This window comes from Ceratotherium simum, chromosome 14 (genome assembly GCF_057802395.1).
Source record: "Ceratotherium simum simum isolate JZ-2026a chromosome 14, ASM5780239v1, whole genome shotgun sequence".
In the NCBI taxonomy this organism is placed as follows: domain Eukaryota; kingdom Metazoa; phylum Chordata; class Mammalia; order Perissodactyla; family Rhinocerotidae; genus Ceratotherium; species Ceratotherium simum.
The window spans coordinates 12,926,685-12,949,549 of NC_141913.1; the positions used below are offsets into that span (position 1 = coordinate 12,926,685).

The 22,865-nt window shown below is 34.6% G+C and overlaps 1 protein-coding gene across 3 annotated transcripts in view; it reads left to right on the plus strand.

Annotated features, from left to right (window-relative positions):
- The window catches only part of SMCHD1 (structural maintenance of chromosomes flexible hinge domain containing 1), a 129,208-nt gene that overhangs the window by 47,068 nt on the left and 59,275 nt on the right, over nt 1–22,865 (plus strand). For all 3 annotated transcript variants that reach the window (XM_087439050.1, XM_087439049.1, XM_004421023.3), the window contains exons 18-25: nt 6,895–6,972; nt 7,049–7,168; nt 10,018–10,162; nt 13,463–13,559; nt 15,160–15,232; nt 17,417–17,556; nt 18,202–18,336; nt 20,852–21,079. In XM_087439050.1, coding sequence (XP_087295176.1) covers nt 6,895–6,972; nt 7,049–7,168; nt 10,018–10,162; nt 13,463–13,559; nt 15,160–15,232; nt 17,417–17,556; nt 18,202–18,336; nt 20,852–21,079 — 1,016 coding nt within the window. The remainder of the gene's footprint in view (nt 1–6,894; nt 6,973–7,048; nt 7,169–10,017; nt 10,163–13,462; nt 13,560–15,159; nt 15,233–17,416; nt 17,557–18,201; nt 18,337–20,851; nt 21,080–22,865) is intronic.

A 22,865-nucleotide genomic window follows, 5' to 3' on the forward strand; every position in this document is an offset into this window, starting at 1 on the left:
CATTGTATGAGTGTCTTATTAGGTCTCTCAGCAGCATTGAACAGTTTGACTAGTTCATTTTACTGAAATACTCTTATTTTTGGCCTCTGTGACACCCTATACTGTATTTCTCTAACTTTTCTTTTTTTGGTGGCTTAAAACAGCATACATTTATTATCTTAGAGTTCTCTAGTTCGTATGTCCTAGATGGGTTTTACTGGGCTAAAATTAAAGTGTCAGCAGGATTGCATTCCTTCTGGAGGCTCTAGGGCAGCCTTGCCTTTTCTACCTTCTGGAAGCTGCCCACATTCCTTGGCTTGTGGCCACTTCCTCCATGTTCAAAGCCACCAGTGTAACATCTTCCAGTCTCTCTCTGACTCTGACTCTTCTGCTTTCCTCTTATTAAAAAAAAACTGTAGATGTATATATTTTTAAATTCCAAAAACATTTTTTATTGTGGTAAAATGTATATAACATAAATTTACCATCTTAACCATTTTTTTAATTGAGGTAAAATTGGTATATAACATTATATAAGTTTCAGGTATGCAAATTATAGTTTGACATCTGTGTACACTACAAAGTGATTACCACCAGAAGTCTAGTTACCATCTATCACCATAGAGTTGACCCCTTTTATCCATTTTGCCCAGCCCCTAACCCCCTTCCTCTCTAGTGACCAGCAGTCTGTTCGCTGTAACCATGAGTTTGTTTTTGTTTTGTTTTGTTTGTTCATTTGTTTATTTTTTTAGATACCACGAATGAAATCCTATGATATTTGTCTTTCTCCGTCTGACTTATGTCACTTAGCATAATAACCTCAAGGTTCATCTATGTTGTCACAAATGGCAAGATTTCATTCTTTTTTTATGGCTGAGTACTATTCCATTGTGTGTGTGTACCACATCTTCTTTATTCATTCATCCATTGATGGACACTTAGGTTGTTTCCATATCTTGACTATTGTAAATAATGCTGTAATGAACGTAGGGGTGCATATAATCTTTTCAAATTAGGTGTTTTTGTATTCTTCAGATAAATACCCACAAGTGGAATAGCTGGATCATATGGTAGTTCTATTCTTCATTTTTTGAGGAATCTCCATACTGGTTTCCATAGTGGCTGTACCATTTACATTCACACCAACAGTGCACAAGGTCCATCTTAACCATTTTTAAATGTAGTTTAGTGGCATTAAATAACATATACATTGTTGTGCAATTATTATCACTATCCATCTCCAGAACTTTTTCATCATCCCAACCTGAAACTCGGTAGTAATAACTTCCCATTACCCCTTCCCCCCATCCCCTGGTAATCACTGTTCTTCTTTCTGTCTCTGTGAATTTGACTATTTTAGCTATCTCATGTAAGTGGAATCATACAATATTTGTTCTTTTTGCCTAGCTTATTTCACTTAGCTTAATATCTTCCAATTTCCCCCATGATGTAGCATGTGCCAGAATTTCCCTTTTTCTTTCTTTTTTTTTTTTTTTGTGAGGAAGATCAGCCCTGAGTTAACATCCCCATGCCAATCCTCTTTTTGCTGAGGAAGACTGACCCTGAGCTAACATCTGTGCCCATCTTCCTCCACTTTATGTGGGACGCTGCCCCAGCATGGCCTGACAAGTGGTGCGTCGGTGTGCGCTTGGGATCCAAACCCGGGCTGCCAGCAGCAGAGCGCACGCACTTAACCGCTACGCCACGGGGCCGGCCCCAGAATTTCCTTTTTAAAACTAAATAATATTCCATTGTATGTATATGCAACATTTTGTTTATCCATCCATCTGTTGGTGGACATCTGGGTTCCTTCCATGTTTTGGCTGTTGTGAATGATGCTGCTATGAACATTGGTGTGCAGATATCTGTTCCAGTCCCTGATTTCAGTTCTTTTGGATATATACCCAGATGTGGAATTGCTGGATCATATGGTAATTGTGTGTGTAACTTTTTGAGGAACTGCCATATCGTCTTTCACAGTGGCTGCGCTATTTTACATTCTCATCAGCAATACATGAGTGTTCTAATGTCTCCACATCCTTGCCAACACTTGTTAGTTTCTGTTTTTTTGGTAAATCATCTTAGTTGACATGAAATGGTATCTTACTGTGGTTTTGATTTGCATTTTCCTAATGATCAGTGAAGTTGAGCATCTTTTCGTCTGCTTTTTGGCCATCTCTGTATCTTTGGAGAAATGTCTGCTCAAGTCCTTTGCTCATTTTAAAATCAGATTTTTTGTTATTGTTGAGCTGTAGGAGTTCTTTATGTGTTTTGGGTAATAATCCTTTATCAGATAGATGATTTGCCAATATTTTCTTTCACTCTATGGATTGCCTTTTCACCCTATTGATGGTGTCCTTTGATGCAGAAAAGTTTTAATTTTGATATAGTTCAATTTGTCTATTTTTACTTTTGTTGGTCTGTGCTTATGGTGTCATACCCAAGAAGTAATTGCCAAATCCAATGTCATGAAGTTTTTCTTGAATGTTTATTTCTAAGAATTTTACAGTTTTAGCTCTTACATTTAGTTATTTGATCCGTTATATAAGATCAAACTTTTATATAGATTAATTTCTTCTCTTGTCTGTGGTTTACTTCTTTTGCATATGGATATCCAATTTTCCCAGCACCGTTTGTCAAAAAGACTTTTCTTTGCCCGTTGAATGGTCTTGGTACCCTTGTCAGAAATTATTTGACCGTATATCCAAGGATGTATTTCTGGGCTCTCTATTCTATCGTTATAACGGTACCACACTGTTCTGATTACTGTAGCTTTGTAGTAAATTTTGAAATTAGAAAGTGTGAGTTCTCCAACTTTGTTCTTCTTTTTCAAGATTGGGGCTGGCCCAGTGATATAGTGGTTAAGTTCGCGTGCTCCGCTTTGGCAGCCCGGGGTTTGTGGATTCGGATCCCAGGCATAGACCTACACACTGCTCATCACACCATGTTGTGGTGGTGTCCCACTTACAAAAAATCAAGGAAGATGGGCACAGATGTTAGCTCAGGGCCAATCTTCCTCACCAGCAAAAAAGAAATTGTTTTGTCTGTTTGGGTCACTTCAGATTCCATATGAATTTAGAATAGGTTTTCTGTTTCTGCAAAAAATGGCATTGGCGTTTTGATAGGGATTATATTGAATCTGTAGATCAGTTGGATGTTCTTGTCATCTTTTTTTTTTTTTTTTTAAAGATTTTATTTATTTATTTTTTCCCCCCAAAGCCCCAGTAGATAGTTGTACGTCATAGTTGCACATCCTGTTAGTTGCTGTATGTGGGACACGGCCTCAGCATGGCCGGAGAAGCGGTGCGTTGGTGCATAGCCGGGATCCGAACCCGGGCCGCCAGCGGCGGAGCGCGCGCACTTAACCGCTAAGCCATGGGGCCGGCCCCTGTTATTGTCATCTTAACAATCCATGAACATGATTTTGTATCCTGCAAGTTGGCTGAATTTGTTTATTAGCTCCAATAGTTTTTTTGTAGAATCTTTAGGGTTTTCCACATATAAGATTATGTCATCTATGAACAGAGATAATTTTACTTCTTCCTTTCCAAAATGGATTCCTTTTATTTCTTTTTTTTTTCTTTGCCTAATTGCTTTGGCTAGGACTTCAATACTATGTTGAATAGAAGTGGTGCAAGTGGGTACCCTTGCCTTGTTCTTGATCTTAGAGGTAAAGCTTTCAGTCTTTCATCATTGAGTATGATGTTAGCTGTGGGCTTTTCATAGCTCTGAAAGATTCCACACATGATCTAGCCCTGTCTTCCTCTTCAACTTCATCTCATAACATTTTCATTCTCACTCACCATACTCCTAATCATAATTGCATTCCTTTTATTTCCATACAAGCCCAGCTTTCCCACCTCTGGATCTTTGCACGTGTTTCCTCTGCCTAAAATGTTCAAACAGCAAATATTTGATAAGTTCTTTATTTCTCAAGTTGTAGATTGTGTCACTTTCTCAGAGTGGCTTCTGAGTAATAATAATTATAGTAATAAGTATAGTATTAATTATAGATATTCTCTATTACCTTTTTCTAGTTTCATATTCATTCCCTTAAATTGATTTGTGTAACTTGAAATTTTTTTATCTGTTAAATGTGTCTTTGTTCTCTAGAACAAGGATGGAAAAGGATTTGTAAAGGATTAGGTAGGAAATATTTAGGCTTTGAGGACCATAAGCTCTTTGTCACAGTTACCCAACTGTCATTCTAGCGTGAAAGCAGCCATAAGCAGTAAAAGTTTGCAGACTTTTTGCTCTAGAAGGTAGAATCTCCATGAAAGCAAAAGGATATTGTTTGTATTCTTCACTTTTTTCTGGTGCCTGGTATATAGGAGGTAATTAATAAGTATTTATTGCATAAATACATAAAAAATAAGACAGTTTGGTCTTTTCTAGAGAACTTCTGATAGTTGTCTACTATTTAATTTCATTACAAATTTATAATTGCAGCATTTTTTAATTAAATTTTTAAGTTGTGAATGAAATAAAAATAGAATTATGTAATGGGCTTCGATATATAGCAGTTAACCTAACTCAACAATTATTGAATATTTGGTTGCACTTGCCTCATGTGTTTTTTTTTGCAGTCAGTGAATCCCAAGTGCATGTATCTCTAAAACCGTGTATTTTCAATTATCACAGTAATTCCTTGGTATCGCCTAATACCAGTCCAACTTAAATTTCCCTGATTTTTCTAAAATCGTAACCTTTTATGGTTGTTTTTTTTGGTAATCGGACACATGTATTATATTTAGTTATTATATGTTTTAAGTGTCTTTTCTTCCAGAGTAGAGCCCCCTCCTTTTTTTCCACACCAGTGATTTGCCGGCAGAATTCAGTTGCTTGTACTTTAGAGTGTTTCATATATTTCTGTTTGTTTCTTTGGGATGTTGTTTAACTTGTTCCATTATTTGTTCTATATCCTGAAGACTGGAAGTTAGCCTTAAAAGCTTAAATAGATTTAGGTTCATCATTTTTTTTCCTAAAGCAAGAATCAGTGCTTCATAGCTAATCTGTGTTTTTTATGGTGAGGCGCATGATGTCTAATTGGTCACACTTTTAGTGCGGCTAGGATGGATCACTGAATTCACTTGGCTAGTATGATTATTAAGTTCGCCTGTCATTCACCATGTAATCATTTCATCTATTAATGGTTTTTGCTTGAATTAGTTATTTGGTATGCATAATGGTGACTTTTATTTTCTGATTCTTTCATTTCCTAATTTATTATCTTGAATTCATCTATGAAGAAATTTCCTTTAGGTCATTGGTTTACTCTGAAACACAGCTTTTACAGGAAAGGCAGTATAAAGGCTTAATTATTTTTCTTCAAGTACAAGTTACCAGTCAGGAATTGGTGGTGTACAGTAATGCCCAGTGAGCAGTTTTTGTAGTGTTCTTTTGAATTTATGGGGTTTTATATATTTGACATGCTTCATTAATTTTGATGCACCTTCACGTTGGCTCCTCTATCCTTCTGATGTGATCCTTTTTGTCTTGGATGCAAGTTTTCTTGCTTTCTGGCTCAAGATGTCCTGGACTTTTTTTGTATATGTTCTACCCTAGAGCTGGATTCAGCCGTTGCTCCTGGTTCCTTTCAGTGAGGAATGGTATTTAGAGGCCACAATCTGAATGTTAAGATTGCTCATTGGCCCTGGGTGAAAGTGCCTCCACGCTTTTTCAGTTGATAACTAAACATGAATATTTGTGGAAAAGAAGAGAAAAACTGAATTCATATTGATGTTTTGGGTTTTCATTTAATCACTTTTATTTTATGCTTCTATTTCATTTCTTTCATGTTGAAAATCTTGGGTCTTAATAACATTAACAATTACTTATTTGCTTTATCCTACAATGTAGTTAAATAGTTTCAAAATAATAATACTAATGTAATTACTAATAATACTATTGAATTAAGTTTGACTTCTTTGCAGTTCTATTTGTCCTTAAAATATATTTTGCTCTGTGTAAATTGTAAAAAAAAAAAAAAAAAAAAATTATTCTAAAGTCACTCAAAATCCCTCCTTTTATTGTGGTCGTGTCACCTACTTGATATATACATTCTGGTTTTGTTTCTGAATTGCTTTGTTTTAATTTCATTTTTTGAATATTTGAGTCATTTACATAATTCCAAAGTCAAAAATAACAACAAGGAATATTTCAGAGAAGTGATGTCATCCCTCTACTCTGTTTACTTCTTCCTCCCTCTTTAGGTAGTAATTTTATTAGTTTTTGGCTTATCTTTCCTGTGTTTTCTGTTGTAATGCTAAGCAAGAACAAATATATTCGTATTTCTTTGCCTTCCTTAGAAAAAAAGGTAGCATACTTGATTTATATGTATATGTATATGTTTTCACTCCTTGCTTTTTCTATTAACGATGGATCACTATAGAGATTATTCAGTATAAATAAACTATGTTATTTTAATCTGGAAGAAAACTTAAGGAAAGTGATTTTTTTTTTTTTTTAATAAATTTTTTGTTTATTGCAGTAACATTGGTTTATAACATTGTAAAAATTTCAGGTGTACATCATTGTACTTCAGTTTCTGCATGGACTACATCATGTTCACCACCAAAATACTAATTACAACCCATCACCACACATGTACCGAATTATCCCTAGGAAAGTGATTTTTAATATCACAAGAAAATTATCTCTATTGTTTGTACTATTTAAGCTTATTTATAGATACATTTTTAAAAGACTGAAAATAAAGGAATTTTAATGAGCTGAATGACTACATCTTTATTAAGCTGTTTACTTGCATAGGATAGCTTTAGAGCTTTTTGAAATTTCAAAACAGTTTTTTTAAATGTACAGCAAATAAAGATGTTTGATGCCACTGTGACGTTCATATTCGTATTCTGTATTCAGTTTCTCAAGGTATAAATGTTTCTTTTTTCTTTTATTAAGCTTCAAGTGGAAATAAAGAAATAATTTCACATATTAGTCAGCATGGAGGAAAATGGCCTTACTGGTTTAAAAAAATGGGTAAGTTATTCTCAGTGTTAAAAATTATATCAGTATTATGTTGACTTGATTTTTAATTTCTTCTTAATTTCTCCAGAAAATATTCAAAAGTTGGGGAATTATACACTGAAATTACAAGTTGTATTGAATGAAAGTAATGCGGACACTTATGCAGGAAGACCACTGCCATCTAAAGCAATTAAATTTTCTGTTAAAGGTAAGCAAAACACCAATATATAACTGTATATGCTAAAGGTGGCACTTTAAGTCAATGGGGAATAGATAATTCAGTGAAAGATGTTTGACCAATTGTGTAACCATCTTGATCTTAAAATAGTTTTGTAATTCTGCTTGATAATCATATTCCAGCTAAATTTTGAAGACATCATTGTTTTCTAGCTTCCATTGTTGCTGGTCTAAAGCTGTTCTAATTCCTGGTCTTTTCGTGTGAACCCCTCTGCTCCTGCCTCCCAGTCTTCCCTCTTTCCCAATCCCCAGATGTTTGGGGAATCTTTTTTTGGTCCCAGTTTCTGAAATTTTAAATTCTAGAAATCCTACTTGGATTACTTTGATTTCCTACCCTGTTCTCTCTTTCTACACCATGTAATATTAAGATGGTGGACCTGTTGACTGGTGTACTAATATTTTTTTCTAGTTTCCATCTCTTGGTTTTATTGTTCTGCTTTATGGGAGACTCCATTAACATGGTGTTCTACACTTCATTTTGAGTTTTTCCTTTCTGCTATCATTTTTTAGTTTCTAAAATACTTTTTATTCTCTCATTATTCCCTTTTCAAAGCATTCTCTTCCTACTTCATGGATTCAGTATCTTTATTAATTCTCTGAGCTTGTTAATAATAGTGACGGTTTTTCTGGACACTTTTTTTTTTTTTAGTTTTTATTTATTTGTTTCCCCCAACGCCCCAGTAGAGAGTTGTATGTCATAGTTGCACAGCCTTCTAGTTGCTGTATGTGGGACGCGGCCTCAGCATGGCCAGAGAAGCTGTGCGTTGGTGCGCGCCCGGGATCCGAACCCTGGCCGCCAGCAGCGGAGCGTGCGCACTTAACCGCTAAGCCACGGGGCCGGCCCTTTCTGGACGCTTTTAAACTTTTTTCATAGTCTGTTTCCTCCATATTGCTTTTCTTTGTGTTTACTTTGGATTTTCATGTTAGATACTCTCCTAATGACTGGTGATTGGCTCACATTTAAGAATAGGACATTTGAAAGCTTTTATTTCACTTGGGGAGATTATGATATGGAAATTTTTAGGTTTTCTCTCTTTGACTGTTCAGATTCCCCAGAGTAAAGACTTCCAGTCTCTGGCTAGGAGGGTAAACACCTGGCTGCCAGTATTTTGGGAGCCAAGCTGGGGAAGACTGTTGGAGGTTTCACATTTGGTATATAATCTTGCACTTGATCTTCCTATTTTCAATAAACTATGACACTTTTTTAGTGTCCCTCACTCCTTAGACCTACTCTCAGAGAATGAACCTTCCATCTATTGCTGGGGCTGAGGAAGGCAGTTGACTGACTCTAGGTATTGAGGCGTGGGGACCTGGGGAGCTGTTTCTTAAACAGATTCAACAAGTGTTCCTTTTTTATTTCAGTTTCACTCCAACTTGATACAGCCATTCCTGAGATCTTTGGGTGTCCTATAGTGTGAATTAGATTGGTTCTCTGCTTGCTTTGTTGTTGATTGAGGATTTGAGGTTCTTGGGTCTTTCTAAGTTAGTGACACTTGCCCGTATGTTCTCTGGCTTTTAAATTCTATTACTACTGTCTTTTTTTCTTATTCATTGTTTTTGTGGATTTAGGCCTCTGGAAAAAAAAAACAAAAAACTATAGTATTATTATTATGGCATTTTGGGAGAGAGCTGATCTAAGTGCCTGTGATCACCTTGCCTTTCATCAGAAGGTCCACCATGAAGATGGTTTCTTTTTGTGTATATAAATCTTCCACATTCTTTTAACAGCTGTAGAACACATTCCATAGTATGGACGTGCTGTAGTTTAAGCAGTTTTCTGTTGATGAACGTTTCAGTTTCCAATTTTTTGGCTATTACAAACTATATTGCTATATGGGGGAAAAATTATGTTGCTTTGTGTACATGTGCTAGAATTTCTCTGGGTGGATGGATACCAGGAAGTAGAATTGCCCAGCTGAAGTGTATGTGCTTTAACATTTTAAATATATTTACTGTCAAATTGTCCTACCAAAAGGTTATGCCGTGTACCCTCACCAGCAAACTATGAGAGTTCCAGTTTCCCTTTGCTTATTCCTGGCTGACCTCTATGTTTATTTTAGCCTAGTTGGTGGTTAAGTTATTCCTTTAATAGATTGTGCACCTCTTCTGGCCTTTATTGGACATTTTATGTCATCTGTGAAAGCCCGCTTATTTGCTGTGCCCATTTTGATAGTTTGAAGCTTTGGTTCTCAAGTTAGAGCTTGTATCTGAATCACCTGGAGGGCTTATTAAAACAGGGAGTTCTGGGCCTTACTGCCAGAATATCTGACTCAGTAGGTTTGAGGGGAGCCCTAGAATCTGCATTTCTAATAATTTCCCAGGGATGGCTGAAACTATTAGACTAGAGACCATACTTTGAGAATAGCTAGTTTGTAGGAGGTTTTATGTATTCTGGATTTTAATCCTTGATTGCATATGTTGCAAATATTTTCTCATATAGAGCTTCTCTTTTAACTTTGTTTATTGAATCTAATAAGATATTTTAAACTTCATCAGATATATTCTTTTATTCCTATCAATTACTGTGTTTTGCCTTAGCTTTTCCTGTGATAAGGTTCTAAACATATTTTTTATTCTCATAATCTCTACTTCTAGAATTTTACTTTTATGTATAGTATGAGATAAAGATCTAACTTTATTATTTTCCCAAGTGGATTATAGATATAATTTATGTAATTTTTGCACAGATTTAAAATGCTATCTTTATCATAGTCTAATTTCCCATGTATAAATAGATCTATTTCTGACCTACAGTTAATTTTCTGACCAGTGAATTTGCGTTTCATTTCTATCTGTTCTTTTGTTTGTTTGTTTTTAAAGAGGGTAAGCCAGAGAAATTTTCATTTGGTCTTCTGGATCCTCCTTTTCGTGTTGGAGTCCCATTCAATATCCCTTTGGAGTTTCAAGATGAATTTGGTCATACTAGTCAATTAATAAATGATATTCAGCCAGTTCTTGAAACAAGGTAATTTGAAGGATCAACTTGTATTTGGCTTTTCATATTTGCTAAGTATTCACTCTTCTGTTAGCCGAAGTTATTTGTATGTGGTTAACTTCAGTATTATCATTTAAGATGTTTAGTGGATTTTATGATACCTGGGGGATTTATTAAGCCCGAAGCTATCCTCTGTGCGTAGTGTCATATATAAATTGCTTCACTGAAGTTTTCTTAACTGAATTTAATTGCTTCACTGAAGTTTTCTTAACTGAATTTAATTGCTTCACTGAAGTTTTCTTAACTGAATTTACTGTTAAAATTCTTAGGTGAGACTGATAACTCTTACTACATTTCTCTTTGCAAGTATGTTATGATGTCTCCTGGTGATTCTGTTAGTAATACCATGTTTATTTTGCTGCTGTTTGCTTAGAAGTTATGGCCATTTAAACTTAGTGGTATTGCCTACTAGCAGACTTTTTAACCCGCTAATGCAGTTTATTTTGGTTTGTTTTAAAAACCGTAGCAATGAAGTTTGTGCTTTCCATGGAAATTAGAGTCCTTCCTTAGAATTTACCTTTACTTCATAGCCCTTTAGAGTGATGTCATTGGTTTATATTAAGAAATAGCTGTTAGAAACTTAATAGTGTGTCCAGTGATGTAATTGAGGATGTTCATTATTTTCCGTTGCCTCTTTTTGAGGTGCCTAGGGAGAAATTCTTGATCATTCTAAAAAGCAAGAATGTTAAGTATTTCTTTTTTGCATTGGCTGTGAAATTTGTCTTTTTGGGCCCACTTTTTATGTATGCTTTCTTTTGTTGTCTATATGTGTCTTTTTCCCCTTATGGTCTAATTGTTTACTCTTTCAATCATTTGAGCATGTACTATATTCTAGACATTTGCTAGCTGGAGATAAAGAAGTGAATAAGGACATAGTATTTGCCTTCTGGAAGCTCACAGACTAGTGAGGTGTAGATAGTTTAGTGTTTAGATTTATACTGTGGTCAAGTTCCTGAAAAGCAATACATAGTTATAAAAAAAATATTCGAAATGAATTTTTCAATTTTATGTTCCCTGAAGTTGGAAGGAGTGATTCTTATCTTCTGACTTACTGCATTCATTGGAAGACTAAATGGTAATGGAAGAGTTGAATACTTAAAAATAAAACACTAAAAGTATCCTGTCTAGTCCCAAATGGAAAATATTAGTGCTTTAGTCAACACTTAATTATCACTTATAACTTCCATCTTATCCTTGATTATAGAGTAGTCTTACATATGAAGTCTGTCACATATACGTATTGATATTTAAGATGTTGGAGTTTAAAAAAAATCTTGGCAGCATGGCCATGTGAATTTATCATCAATAAAGTAAGACCATTATCTGAGCGGATTTCTTTGTTCTTATCGTGTTTTTTTGCTGTTATCTAGATTTATAAAAGTTATTCACATATATCGCCTAAAAGAAGCAAATCCTTTGATAAGGCTTGTTATAAAAATGAACACTTCCTTCTCCCTGTGCCCACCCATAATCCACTTCTGGGAGAACCACTGTCAACTTTTTTACTTGAATCTTGTGGTAACTACTGCCATATTTCTCAGTGACTTTTATATTGCTACTTCTTGATACTTCACTTTTAGGCATTAGCTCTTGACTTATGGCTATGGAAGATGAGGACATACTCTCTTGTTGCCATTTCTATTACAAATAAGCCTCCTTCCTGCTTCCTCATTCTTCAGTAAAGTTATATTCTGGCTTGATCAGCATTTGGTTTTATTTTATTATAAGTATGTAAATGCTAGTCATGTTCTTTCCTTCCTTCCTTCCTTCCTTCCTTCCTTCCTTCCTTCCTTCCTTCCTTCCTCCCTCCCTCCCTCCCTCCCTCCCCTCCCCTCCCTTCCCTTTTTGCTGAGGAAGATTGGCCCTGAGCTAACGTCTGTGCCCATCTTCCTCTGTTTTGTATGTGGGGTGCCACCACAGCATGGCTTGATGAGCATTGTGTAGGTCTGCACCCAGGATCTGAACTGTGAACCCTATGCTGCAGAAGCAGAGCACATGAACTTAACCGCTATGCCGCTGTGTTGACCTCTGCTAGTCACTTTCTTTATTGCACAACTTTGTTGTTACTATGCTTTTTTTCTTTGCTAAGTTTGTTACAAGTTAAACCCTAAACTCTTCGCCAATTGCCTGGTCTCTTCTCAAGATGTTTAAGTACATGGATAATATATCAGTTTCATATTCTTGGAGACATCTCTCTTGGAACTTGTGATGTGTTCCAATTCCTGAGTGGTAGCTGGAAATTTTGTGGTGTAGATTGGTTTGCAGCTTTTTCCATTGCTGTTTTAGAGTTCAGTTTTCCTGGGACTACTAGGTCATTTGCCACCTGTCTATCCTGTTTTCTAGCAGACCAGTTTTCTTGTCCTTGTCTCTTCTTCTCTTTTTTATCTTTCCCTTTAATAGTAAATAAATCTCTTTGTTTTCATATTCCTGAGGTTTAAAGAGATAGTGAAAGTAGATGTGTGCGCCTTTAATGTGCCATCTTTCCCAGGGAGTCTATTTTATCTTATATGCCACTTTACATCTTTTTTCAAAAAAAGCATGTTGTTTAATTTTTACAATTCAGATAATACCGGTAAATATTTAAATTCAGTTTTTCAGAAAAAATAGGCTTTTTCTTTATCATGGTGTGTTTTCTTTGTTTTTTTCTCACCTTACTCCTTGACAGGGTAAAGTGTTTACACTGTAAGGATCTGCACATGTTCAGAGGTGATTTAGGAATCAAACTGCTCATGGTAGTAGATTAGGGGATCTCAGTATATATTCTAACAAGGTTATAGCATCACAAGGCTGTACTTGATTATTTGGACTTTATCTAAAATTGCCATTTAGTTTAATAGGTGCCAGAATTCTCTAAAATCCTGCTGGCTGAAAGATTTAAAAGAATCTGTGGCAAAGTCTGAAGAAATCCTTAAAACTGGCCTATTTGGGTATTTCCTTTTCTTAGGCTTATATACATGGTCTAGCATTTGATTATTTCCTACCTTTTGTCTTTACTAATTCAATATATGAAGTTTTACATTTTACAGTGTATCTTGTTTATCATTTGCAGTATTTGGCCCACTGGTATCATTTATTAATACCTGTTGGATCATTTTTCTTTGTAAAAGAAATCCATGGAAATTTGCTTTTGTTCAATTATTTCTTCCTATTTTTAAAAATTTTATTTAAAAAATGAATTACACATGTAAATGGCATATAAGAAAACAAAACACATTTGCAGCTTATTTTAAGTAATGGAGGGGAAGTTAAAAAATAATTTATTTTTTCCAGTGGTTTATTTTTGCAATATGAAGAAATAACCAAGGGACCAAATTGTGTAATTCGAGGTGTTACAGCTAAGGGCCCTATCAACTCTTGTCAAGGCAAGGTAAGCACTGTACATAAATGTTATAAGACATGTTTATTTCTTATATGGTAAAAATGAAATTGGAAATTTTAAATTGAATACTTATTTTTTTTAACATGATGACAGTAATGTTAGGTACTTAGGAATTAATCAGGATCGTGTCACCTGACTTATCATTGATATATCTGAGAAAAATCAGCATGTTTGCTACTGTTTGTTAAACATTTATTAGTTAAATATTTTTCAACTGTCTTCTTCATCTTCAATCCAGTCTTTTCATATTCAAAGCCATTTTTTCAACGTAGTTATCCAGGACCATGTTGTTTCTTTTTTCTCTCTCTCCAACTTTTTCCATCCATTTTTGAATATTTTTCTTAGAACAGAAACAAAAATATGAGCAACTTAGGTCACTTGAATAAACATATTGGGTTTGGTATTTGGATAAAGGAAGGTGTTTTGGGAGGGATAAGGTTGGGGAAGGTGAAGACATAAACTCCAATAAGGTAATTTTTCAATTAGGTATATAAAGCAGCTGATTTATATATAACACTATGGCTAATAACTTAATGTTACCTTTTTTTTTTTACCGTATAATTACCTTCATTATATATTTAAAAATTTTTCCTGTCAAAATGATGTTTAACATAGAGCATGTGAATTTAATTAATTAATACTGCATTATATAATCAAATTAAAGTTCAAGTTCTGTACATCTTTCTGAATTCAGATTTTCCTGGACAAAGAACTTGAATTCATGGAAAATTTGTCTTTCGTAAGATAAAACTCACTAAAAAGATTTCTAGATTTTTAAAACCTTTTTTATTTTGAAATAACTTTATATTTACAGAAGAGCTGGGAAGATAGTATAGAGTTCACATATACTCTTCACCCACCTTCTTCTATTAATATCTTATATATTATACCATCATATATTTATCCAATCTAAGAAATTGACATTGATACAATACTATTAAAAAAACTATAGTCTTTATTCACATTTCCCCTGTTTTTCCACTAATGTTCTTTTTCTTTTTTTTTTTTTTTTTTTTTAAAGATTTTATTTATTTATTTTTCCCCCAAAGCCCCAGTACATAGTTGTCTGTCATAGCTGCACATCCTTCTAGTTGCTGTATGTGGGACGCGGCCTCAGCATGGCTGGAGGAGTGGTGCTTCGGTGCGCACCCGGGATCCGAACCCGGGCCGCCGGCAGCGGAGCGCACGCACTTAACCGCTAAGCCACGGGGCCGGCCCTAATGTTCTTTTTCTATTCTACTATCTAATCCAGAACACTATGTTGCATTTGGAGATTTCTAGATTTTTGGTTTTTTCCACTTCACTATTTTCCCACACTTTTTATAATGCCGTTCCTGATTCTAATCATTATTCAGAGATTATGCCTTTTAAATTTGAAGAGACTTTTATCTATAAAGAAGCAGTATGTCAGTTTTTTCAACCCGTATCTTTTAAATACATGTATCTAGAATTTTAGTCAATATAAAATTGCTGAGTGGATTTCTCTAATGGTATGAAAATGAAAAGCAAAAAATAAATCAGCATTGAGGTGATAAACGACATAAGTATTTATTGAAGACTTGCATTTAATTAAAAATTTTTTTAACAGAATTTTAATCTGAAGGTTATTCTGCCGGGTTTAAAAGAAGACTCACAGATTTTGAAAATTAGATTACTACCAGGTAATATGATGTTAAGAAATGTTCCTCAGATTTACCTTTTAAATAATATTCTTATGATAAAGTATAATGATACTTATAAAGGTGAAGTGTTTTTTTGGTTTGTTTATAGCATAAGTCTTGAAGATACATTCGAATGTCAAACATAGCACTGACAGAAATGACCAATTAAAAAGCAAAAAAACATTTTGGAAGACTTGAGTGAAGTTCTAATAATAACCTTGGGAGAGAAATTTGAATATTAAAAATATATTGGGGAACACTATTCTTAGGGATATACTTGTAGGCTTATATTAGAACTTGGATCAGTTCTTTACCTTTTCTGGTTTAACTGTAACTGTTTCATATTTTGAAAGGAAAAATTTCTTATGTGTTTATGTTGTTAATTTGATAATGACATCAATTTGAAAATGAAGTTACATTAAAGTTACACAGGGTATGTACACCTGAAATTTATATAATCTTATAAACCAATGTTACCGCAATAAAAAAATTAAAAAAAAAAATGTCACACAGGGTAGAAAATGCTGGCTAATATGAGAGGCAGTCTGGTTTGGAGATCAAAGAGTATATTCTGGAATCAGCCCGTCTTGATTTGAATCTAAGCTCTGACACTTATGACCTAGGTAAACTTGTTCTGTGCCTCAAGTTTCCTCATGTATAAAATGAGATAATATTTACCTTCACAGAGTCATTGTGGTGATTAAATCAATTAATGTAGGCAGCCCTCTCTTTGCACGGTTCTGTGGTAACTGAAGGGAGGACACAGTTCCAATGTACATGAGTTCTCATTAACACGGTACTGTGCAAAGTGAGACCTGCGAGTGCTTGTAAAACACCTAGAACAGTGCTTGGTATGTACGTTTTAGCTGTGACATTAACAATACCATGATCGTATCTTTGTCTGTGTATGACCTTTTGTACTGGTTTTAAGTGAAAAGAAACATTAGCTTCTTTGCTTTCACAAATTCAAGGAGTTTGAGGTTTCCCTCAAGCTTGAATTGATCAAGATATAAAAATTGGCACATTGGTAGAAGTATAAGAAAAAAATTGTTACATATTAGTAAACAATTATAATGCTTTTATTTTAGAGGTTAGCTAAAATTATGGATTTGGGTAGTGAAATTCTTAGTAACCAGATAGTTCTGACTTTTTCCTTTGAATTTGAGAGTGAAAGTATAAAGTAGGAAGTGGCGCAGTATAGTGATAATGGTCAAGAGGTTTCAAATTATAAGCCGGGACTTAAAGCTGAGTCTGCCACTCACTAGCCATGTGACCTAGACCAGATACCTAATCTCTGGATCCCAGTTTCCTCCTCAATGAAATGGGGACAATAATAGTACTTTCTTTGTTAAGATCATTGTGAGGATTATATGAGAATAGTGCTTACTTAAAACCTGAGGCATTGCCCTGCATGTAGTAAAAAAACATTAACTAATAATATTATAAAGTAAAATAAGTGTTTCCAGTAACGGCTTTTTGTAAACTTATGTTACCACCATTGAGCATAAATTGAATATTTAAAAATTCATATAAATAAATCAATAAAATATTTTTAACATAATCAAGCAATAAAATATTTAAAACCTTTTAAAAGACCAATATTTATAGACCACATGAAGTCATCTTGCTGTAGAAGTGTGAACTCTCTTTTGTTAATCTTAGAGGAAACTTGTTTAACTTGCTTATGACATCCAAGTAGTGGGCAACTAACAGATAAACTATCTGGCTATGTCGTTACATGAACTAATCCTTTGAACATTATTATATAAAACAGGTGTGTAGTTATATGAGCGTGAGAAATCAGTCATTGTGTAAAGTTAAAAGTTAGTAAATAAAGAAGTAGTTTAATAAAATTTTACATTTTAATCTTGAATACTTTTTGCCAGGACCTTTTAAAGATTTCGCATGTTTAGGTGATTTCTAGCGTGAGTTATCACTATGTCATAACTTGTTACATAAAACTAAGTCTAGACATCAGACATTTTTGTATAATTGAGACAACCCTGGTCATGTATAGAATCTATGCATTTTAGGCACAGAAATGATAAAACATGGATATTGCTTATTTTTTTTGACATTTATAAAATATTGAAACTTGAAATGTTAAAAGTTGTTTCTTTTGTTATTTCAATATTTCAGTCTTAGAAACTTGAATCATTATTTCATTATGTAATTTCCTGGTAGGTCCCCCTCGTCGATTGAAAGTGAAACCTGATTCTGAAATTTTAGTTATAGAAAATGGAACAGCTTTCCCATTTCAGGTAGAAGTTTTGGATGAATCAGACAATATAACAGCACAGCCAAAATTGATTGTTCATTGTAAGGTAAGCTATTGTAAAATAAGAATATGTAGGTTTTATTTTGAGTCCCATTGTGGTAAATGGAAGTGATTGTATCTTTTAGTTACTTTATAGTAAGCTCTATATAGTATCTAGAACTTTTAATGATTATTCCATGGAGAAATTTGTGGGCTATCTCGTTGCCAATAGTTTTCAGTATCCTGAAGCCAATAAAGATGCCAGCTACACTGTTTCATAAAGAAATTTATGCACTAAAGATTCCTCCCCTCTCCTTCTTTGGTCCATCCCCCTCATTTCAGATGAAGTGTTTAATTTGTGAATAGAATGGTAGAAATGTCCTTCAGGATTGGGGATGGGTGGATAAATGAAGATGAGTAAAAGACCACAAGAAGGAAAGGAAAACCCAAATAGGTAAAGTAAAAAAAGAAAGACTAGTGGTTGAGGAAGTTGGATTTTCTTCCAAAACAGATAAAATTTTACTTGGAATTGTAGAAAGTTAGTGTTTTCATTCAGATATTCTCTAGAATGTCAGTGAATTCTTTTTAGAATTTTTTAATTTATAGCAAGAAATAGTAGCTGTAGTGAAGTGTTTGAAAATTTAAATAACAATTATTGAACAATCAGTTATGTTTGATTGGCGACTTAAATTATTTTGTATGCTTCTAATAGTTTTCAGGTGCTCCAAACCTTCCAATCTACGTTGTGGATTGCAGTAGTTCTGGAACCAGTATTTTATCAGGATCTGCAATTCAAGTTCAGAATATTAAAAAAGACCAGACGCTTAAAGCTAAAATTGAAATACCTGTAAGTTGTTATTGTTATTATATCGTCTTCATACAAATATTCTTTAACAGCTTTATAATTTATGTAAAGTTGTTTGATTTTTAAAAATGAGATATTTGTGGTTATTTTAGCCAAAGAGAAGAAAAGGCGGGCCGGCCCCATGGCTTAGCGGTTAAGTGCGCGCGCTCCGCTACTGGCAGCCCGGGTTCGGATCCCGGGCGTGCACTGACGCACCACTTCTCCGGCTGTGATGAGGCCACGTCCCACATACAGCAACTAGCAGGATGTGCAGCTATGACATACAACTATCTACTGGGGCTTTGGCAGGGGGACAAAAAAGGAGGAGGATTGGCAATAGATGTTATCTCAGAGCTGGTCTTCCTCAGCAAAAAGAGGAGGATTAGCACGGATGTTAGCTGAAGGCTGATGTTCCTCACAAAAAAAAAAAAAAAAAAAAAAACAAGAAAAAGCAACATCAAATAGTATACTGAATAATTTGTGATTTTGTATCAAATATTAGTAATTTTCTTGATCAAACCTTTTACAGTATCTATAGCTATTATCGATTTACATATTCCTAAAATTAATTTTTTCCTTATATTACAATGTGACATTTATGTGTCCATTTTATTTACTTATTTTTTCATAGTTTACACTTTTTCCCTAGAAAGTTTGGTATATATCCCCACTTAAACCACCACTGAAGGACATTTAAACATTTAATTTGTATGTATAATTTAAAAAATAAATACATGATTTTTAATTAGTATTTTTATATAAGGAGATTTCTGTGTTAAGGTGCCAGTAAGATACTTGTTGGATATACATCATGGCTGAAGGTAAAGCCAGCCTGGAGGAGGGCAAACAGTTGATATAAGTAATTGATCTCCTAAAATTGCTGAGTGAGATCACAAATACTTAAGTAAGATACTTAAATGTGATTTCGTCATGATTGATATGGTAGATGATGAATAACCTAATCAGTTGATTAACTGATGCTTTCCTACTAATTATACATCAGTTAACATGTCTTGAGCCTCAAAACAGTAAAAGACAGCTTTTGTTTTTTTAATTACTATGAGATGACAACTTTATTCCACTTCTTTTCTTTTTTTTTTTTTATAATTTTATTTATTTATTTTTTCCCCCAAAGCCCCAGTAGATAGTTGTATGTCATAGCTGCACATCCTTCTAGTTGCTGTATGTGGGACGCGGCCTCAGCATAGCTGGACAAGAGCTGCGCCAGTGCGTGCCCGGAATCCGAACCCAGGCCGCCAGCAGCGGAGCGCGCGCACTCAACCGCCAAGCCACAGGGCCGGCCCTCCACTTCTTTTCTTTTCAAGCTGGTTGTATTTGATAATCTTCAAATATTTGTTATGCATTTTTTTTTTTCAGTAATGTGGGCAACATATTTTTTGAGCATGCTATCTTGCAAAAGATCAGGAAGATTCAGGAAGAAAAGACTTGGAGTTAGGGAGGAATCTGGGCTTGGAGGCAAGTGTAGCAAACATTAGGAATTATGTAAATACTACAGGCAGAAGACCAAGAATCCAGGCCAGTTAAGACAAAGACCAAGGTATATCCTGTAATACGCAATTAGAAAATGTTATCCAAAGGCAGTGACTCTTGAGTTTGAGTCAGGGAAATAAGATATGCTTATGATAGAGGATGGGTAATTTGTCTGATATTCTGTGAGGTAAGAATTTTGAATATGTCATTATTCATGTGGATGGGCTTCAGTAGGAATGACTACAACTGAATGAGGAAGGAGACATCAGCTAAGTAAGATTGTAGAGATGTTTTACGCTTAGGCTTATTTTGAAATTGTGTATGTTGTGGAATGCACTATACCTAGATTATGAAGTAATGATGTAATGTTTTAATTTTGTGTGCCTAAAATCAACTTATGTAGCATAATCCAGCTCATCTTTACTGATCTGTAGAACACTGATGTGCCCATAATAAATTATAAATATGCCAGCTCAGCCTTCAGGGCATTTGGAGTCTTTTTATCCCGCTATAAGCAACCTTGTCCACTTACCCCAATATATAGCGAGTTAAATAATCACTAGAAATTTCAGTGTGACCTAATACCATTGAATACTGTATTTTGTGACAACTAATTATCTCTGATTTTATGGAAAGTTCTTAATTTCTTGTATCTTTATTCTTATTAATAGATGCTAGTTACCAGATCCGTGTCATGTGATTAAAATTTTACAAGTTTGTGACACTTTAAGTAAACTTACAAATAAGGGGAAGGGAATCCTTTTAAGTACAAATAATGCTAGTTTTCCATTTTAAGAATGTGGCCACTGTCATTATTTATAACTTGATGGTATAAAATACGGAATTATTAATAGTCTAGTGTTCTCTTAATGACAAAACCTATGAATGTTAACAATATATAAGATCTTCCATAATATTGGAAATAAATTATTAAGCAGTGTAGAAGATGATTCACCATTAAAGCCAAAAACTCTGTTTTCAGTACAGATGTCATTCAGTGTATGTTTTTGTTTTCCTGTCTTCCTAGAGTTGTAAAGATGTGGCACCTGTGGAGAAAACTATTAAGTTGCTTCCCAGTAGCCATGTTGCAAGATTACAGATATTCAGTGTGGAAGGACAAAAGGCAATCCAGATAAAACATCAAGATGAGGTTAATTGGATAGCAGGCGATATTATGCATAACCTTATTTTTCAAATGTACGATGAAGGAGAAAGAGAAATCCATATAACATCAGCTTTAGCAGAGAAAATTAAAGTAAGTATCTCAAACAGATTGGTGATTTGCAAGAATTTTGTTCATTTTATGCTTGGAAGACTCTGAACAAGAAGTTTTATAGGATAGCCTCTAAGAAGAAGCTTATCACAAAAATAATACTATTTTTAAAATTCCAGTCTAAATAAGATTTTTTTTATGCACTAGATTGAAATGTGAATGATTCATGTGTGACAAATTTGTACTTAGAAAAATGATTTTGAAACTTAAACAAAATTCTGATCTTTTGCATTTTGTTTAGTTGTGCATTTCCTGACCAACTGTATTTCTGCAGTCACAATCAAGATCACCACTTTACCAAAGCAGTGTATTTGTAGCTATTCTGAAGGCACTAAATAAAAGGTCTCTTAAAGGCAAATGATGAAACAGTGTTGTTAACCACAGAGCCCTGATTTGGCCATTTGAAGTTGGTATACCACTCTCTAAAAGCATGATCCTTAGAAGACAGCTTTGTCGGTTCTCAGTAGCTTCAGGTGGCCCTCATCAATCTGTTGTCATCTAAATGTATCATTTGTAGCTTGATAGGGTGAATCTATATGTTGAAACTTAATATCTCACTTAACAGGTAACCAAATCAAAGTGGTTAGATTCTTATTACATAAAGTAGACAGCTGTAGCACTTGGCTTATTGAAAGAATAGTGGACAGTCTATGCTTGCTCCTTTCAAAGTACAGTCAGTTCACTGTACTATGTAATATGGTGCAGTAAAAATCACAAAGCTTAAGACTTGGAAGCAACCTAAGTGCCCATCAACAGATGAATGGATAAAGAAAATGAGGGAGGTGTGTGTGCACACGCGCACACACACACACACACACACACTGGAATACTACTCAGCCATGAAAAAAGACAAAATTGTCCCGTTTGAAACAACATGGATGGACCTTGAGGGTATTATGCTAAGCGAAATAAGTCAGACGGAGAAAGACAATCACCATATGACTTCACTCATATGTGGAAGAGAAACACACACATGGGTACAGAGAACAGATTGGTGATTACCAGAGGGAGGGGGCTGGGGAGGGTGAAAGAGGTGATGGGGCACATGTGTCTGCTGACGGATGTCAGCTAGACTTTTGGTGGTGAACATAATGCAGTCTGTACAGAAGTTGAAATATAATGATGGACACCTGAGATTTATATAATGTTATAATCCAATGTGACCTCAAATAAATAACTAAATAAAAAATTTTTAAAAATCACAAGGCTTATGGGGAAAATGGGAATTAGAGGCACAATACTCAAACTTCATCACTCACTCATTAAAAAAAGAAGATAGGAAACTAATTAAACACTACCAAAAACAGTAACAGTAACACATTAAATCATCAAGGAATCCATAAACATTATAATAATATGAGAGTTTACTTTGTGGAAGTGCGTGCAGGAAAGGTTGCAGCTGATGAGTTACTGTGAAGTGGTGGAAGCTCCACTAGATGTGGACACTTGTGGCTCAATACACATAATTAGCTGAGGTGGCTGGTAGGTGTTTGAGGTGTGTGGTTTTGTGTATTTCTATGTGGCTTGGTTCAGCTGGGTACAGTTTTCTGTGTTCAACTATTGTTTTCATGGATGAAATTGGGCGTAAGTGAAAGTAAAATTGGCTATACTCAAATCCCTAATACTTTAATTGTATTAGAACAAATTTGCATTTTCAAACCAAACATAAGGGAAAGGAGGATTGAGAGAGAAATAATCCTGATTCTGCTTGGAAGGGAGAGGCAAGTCATTTTATCTGTATCAGCAGATTTGAAGGTGAGTGGTTCAA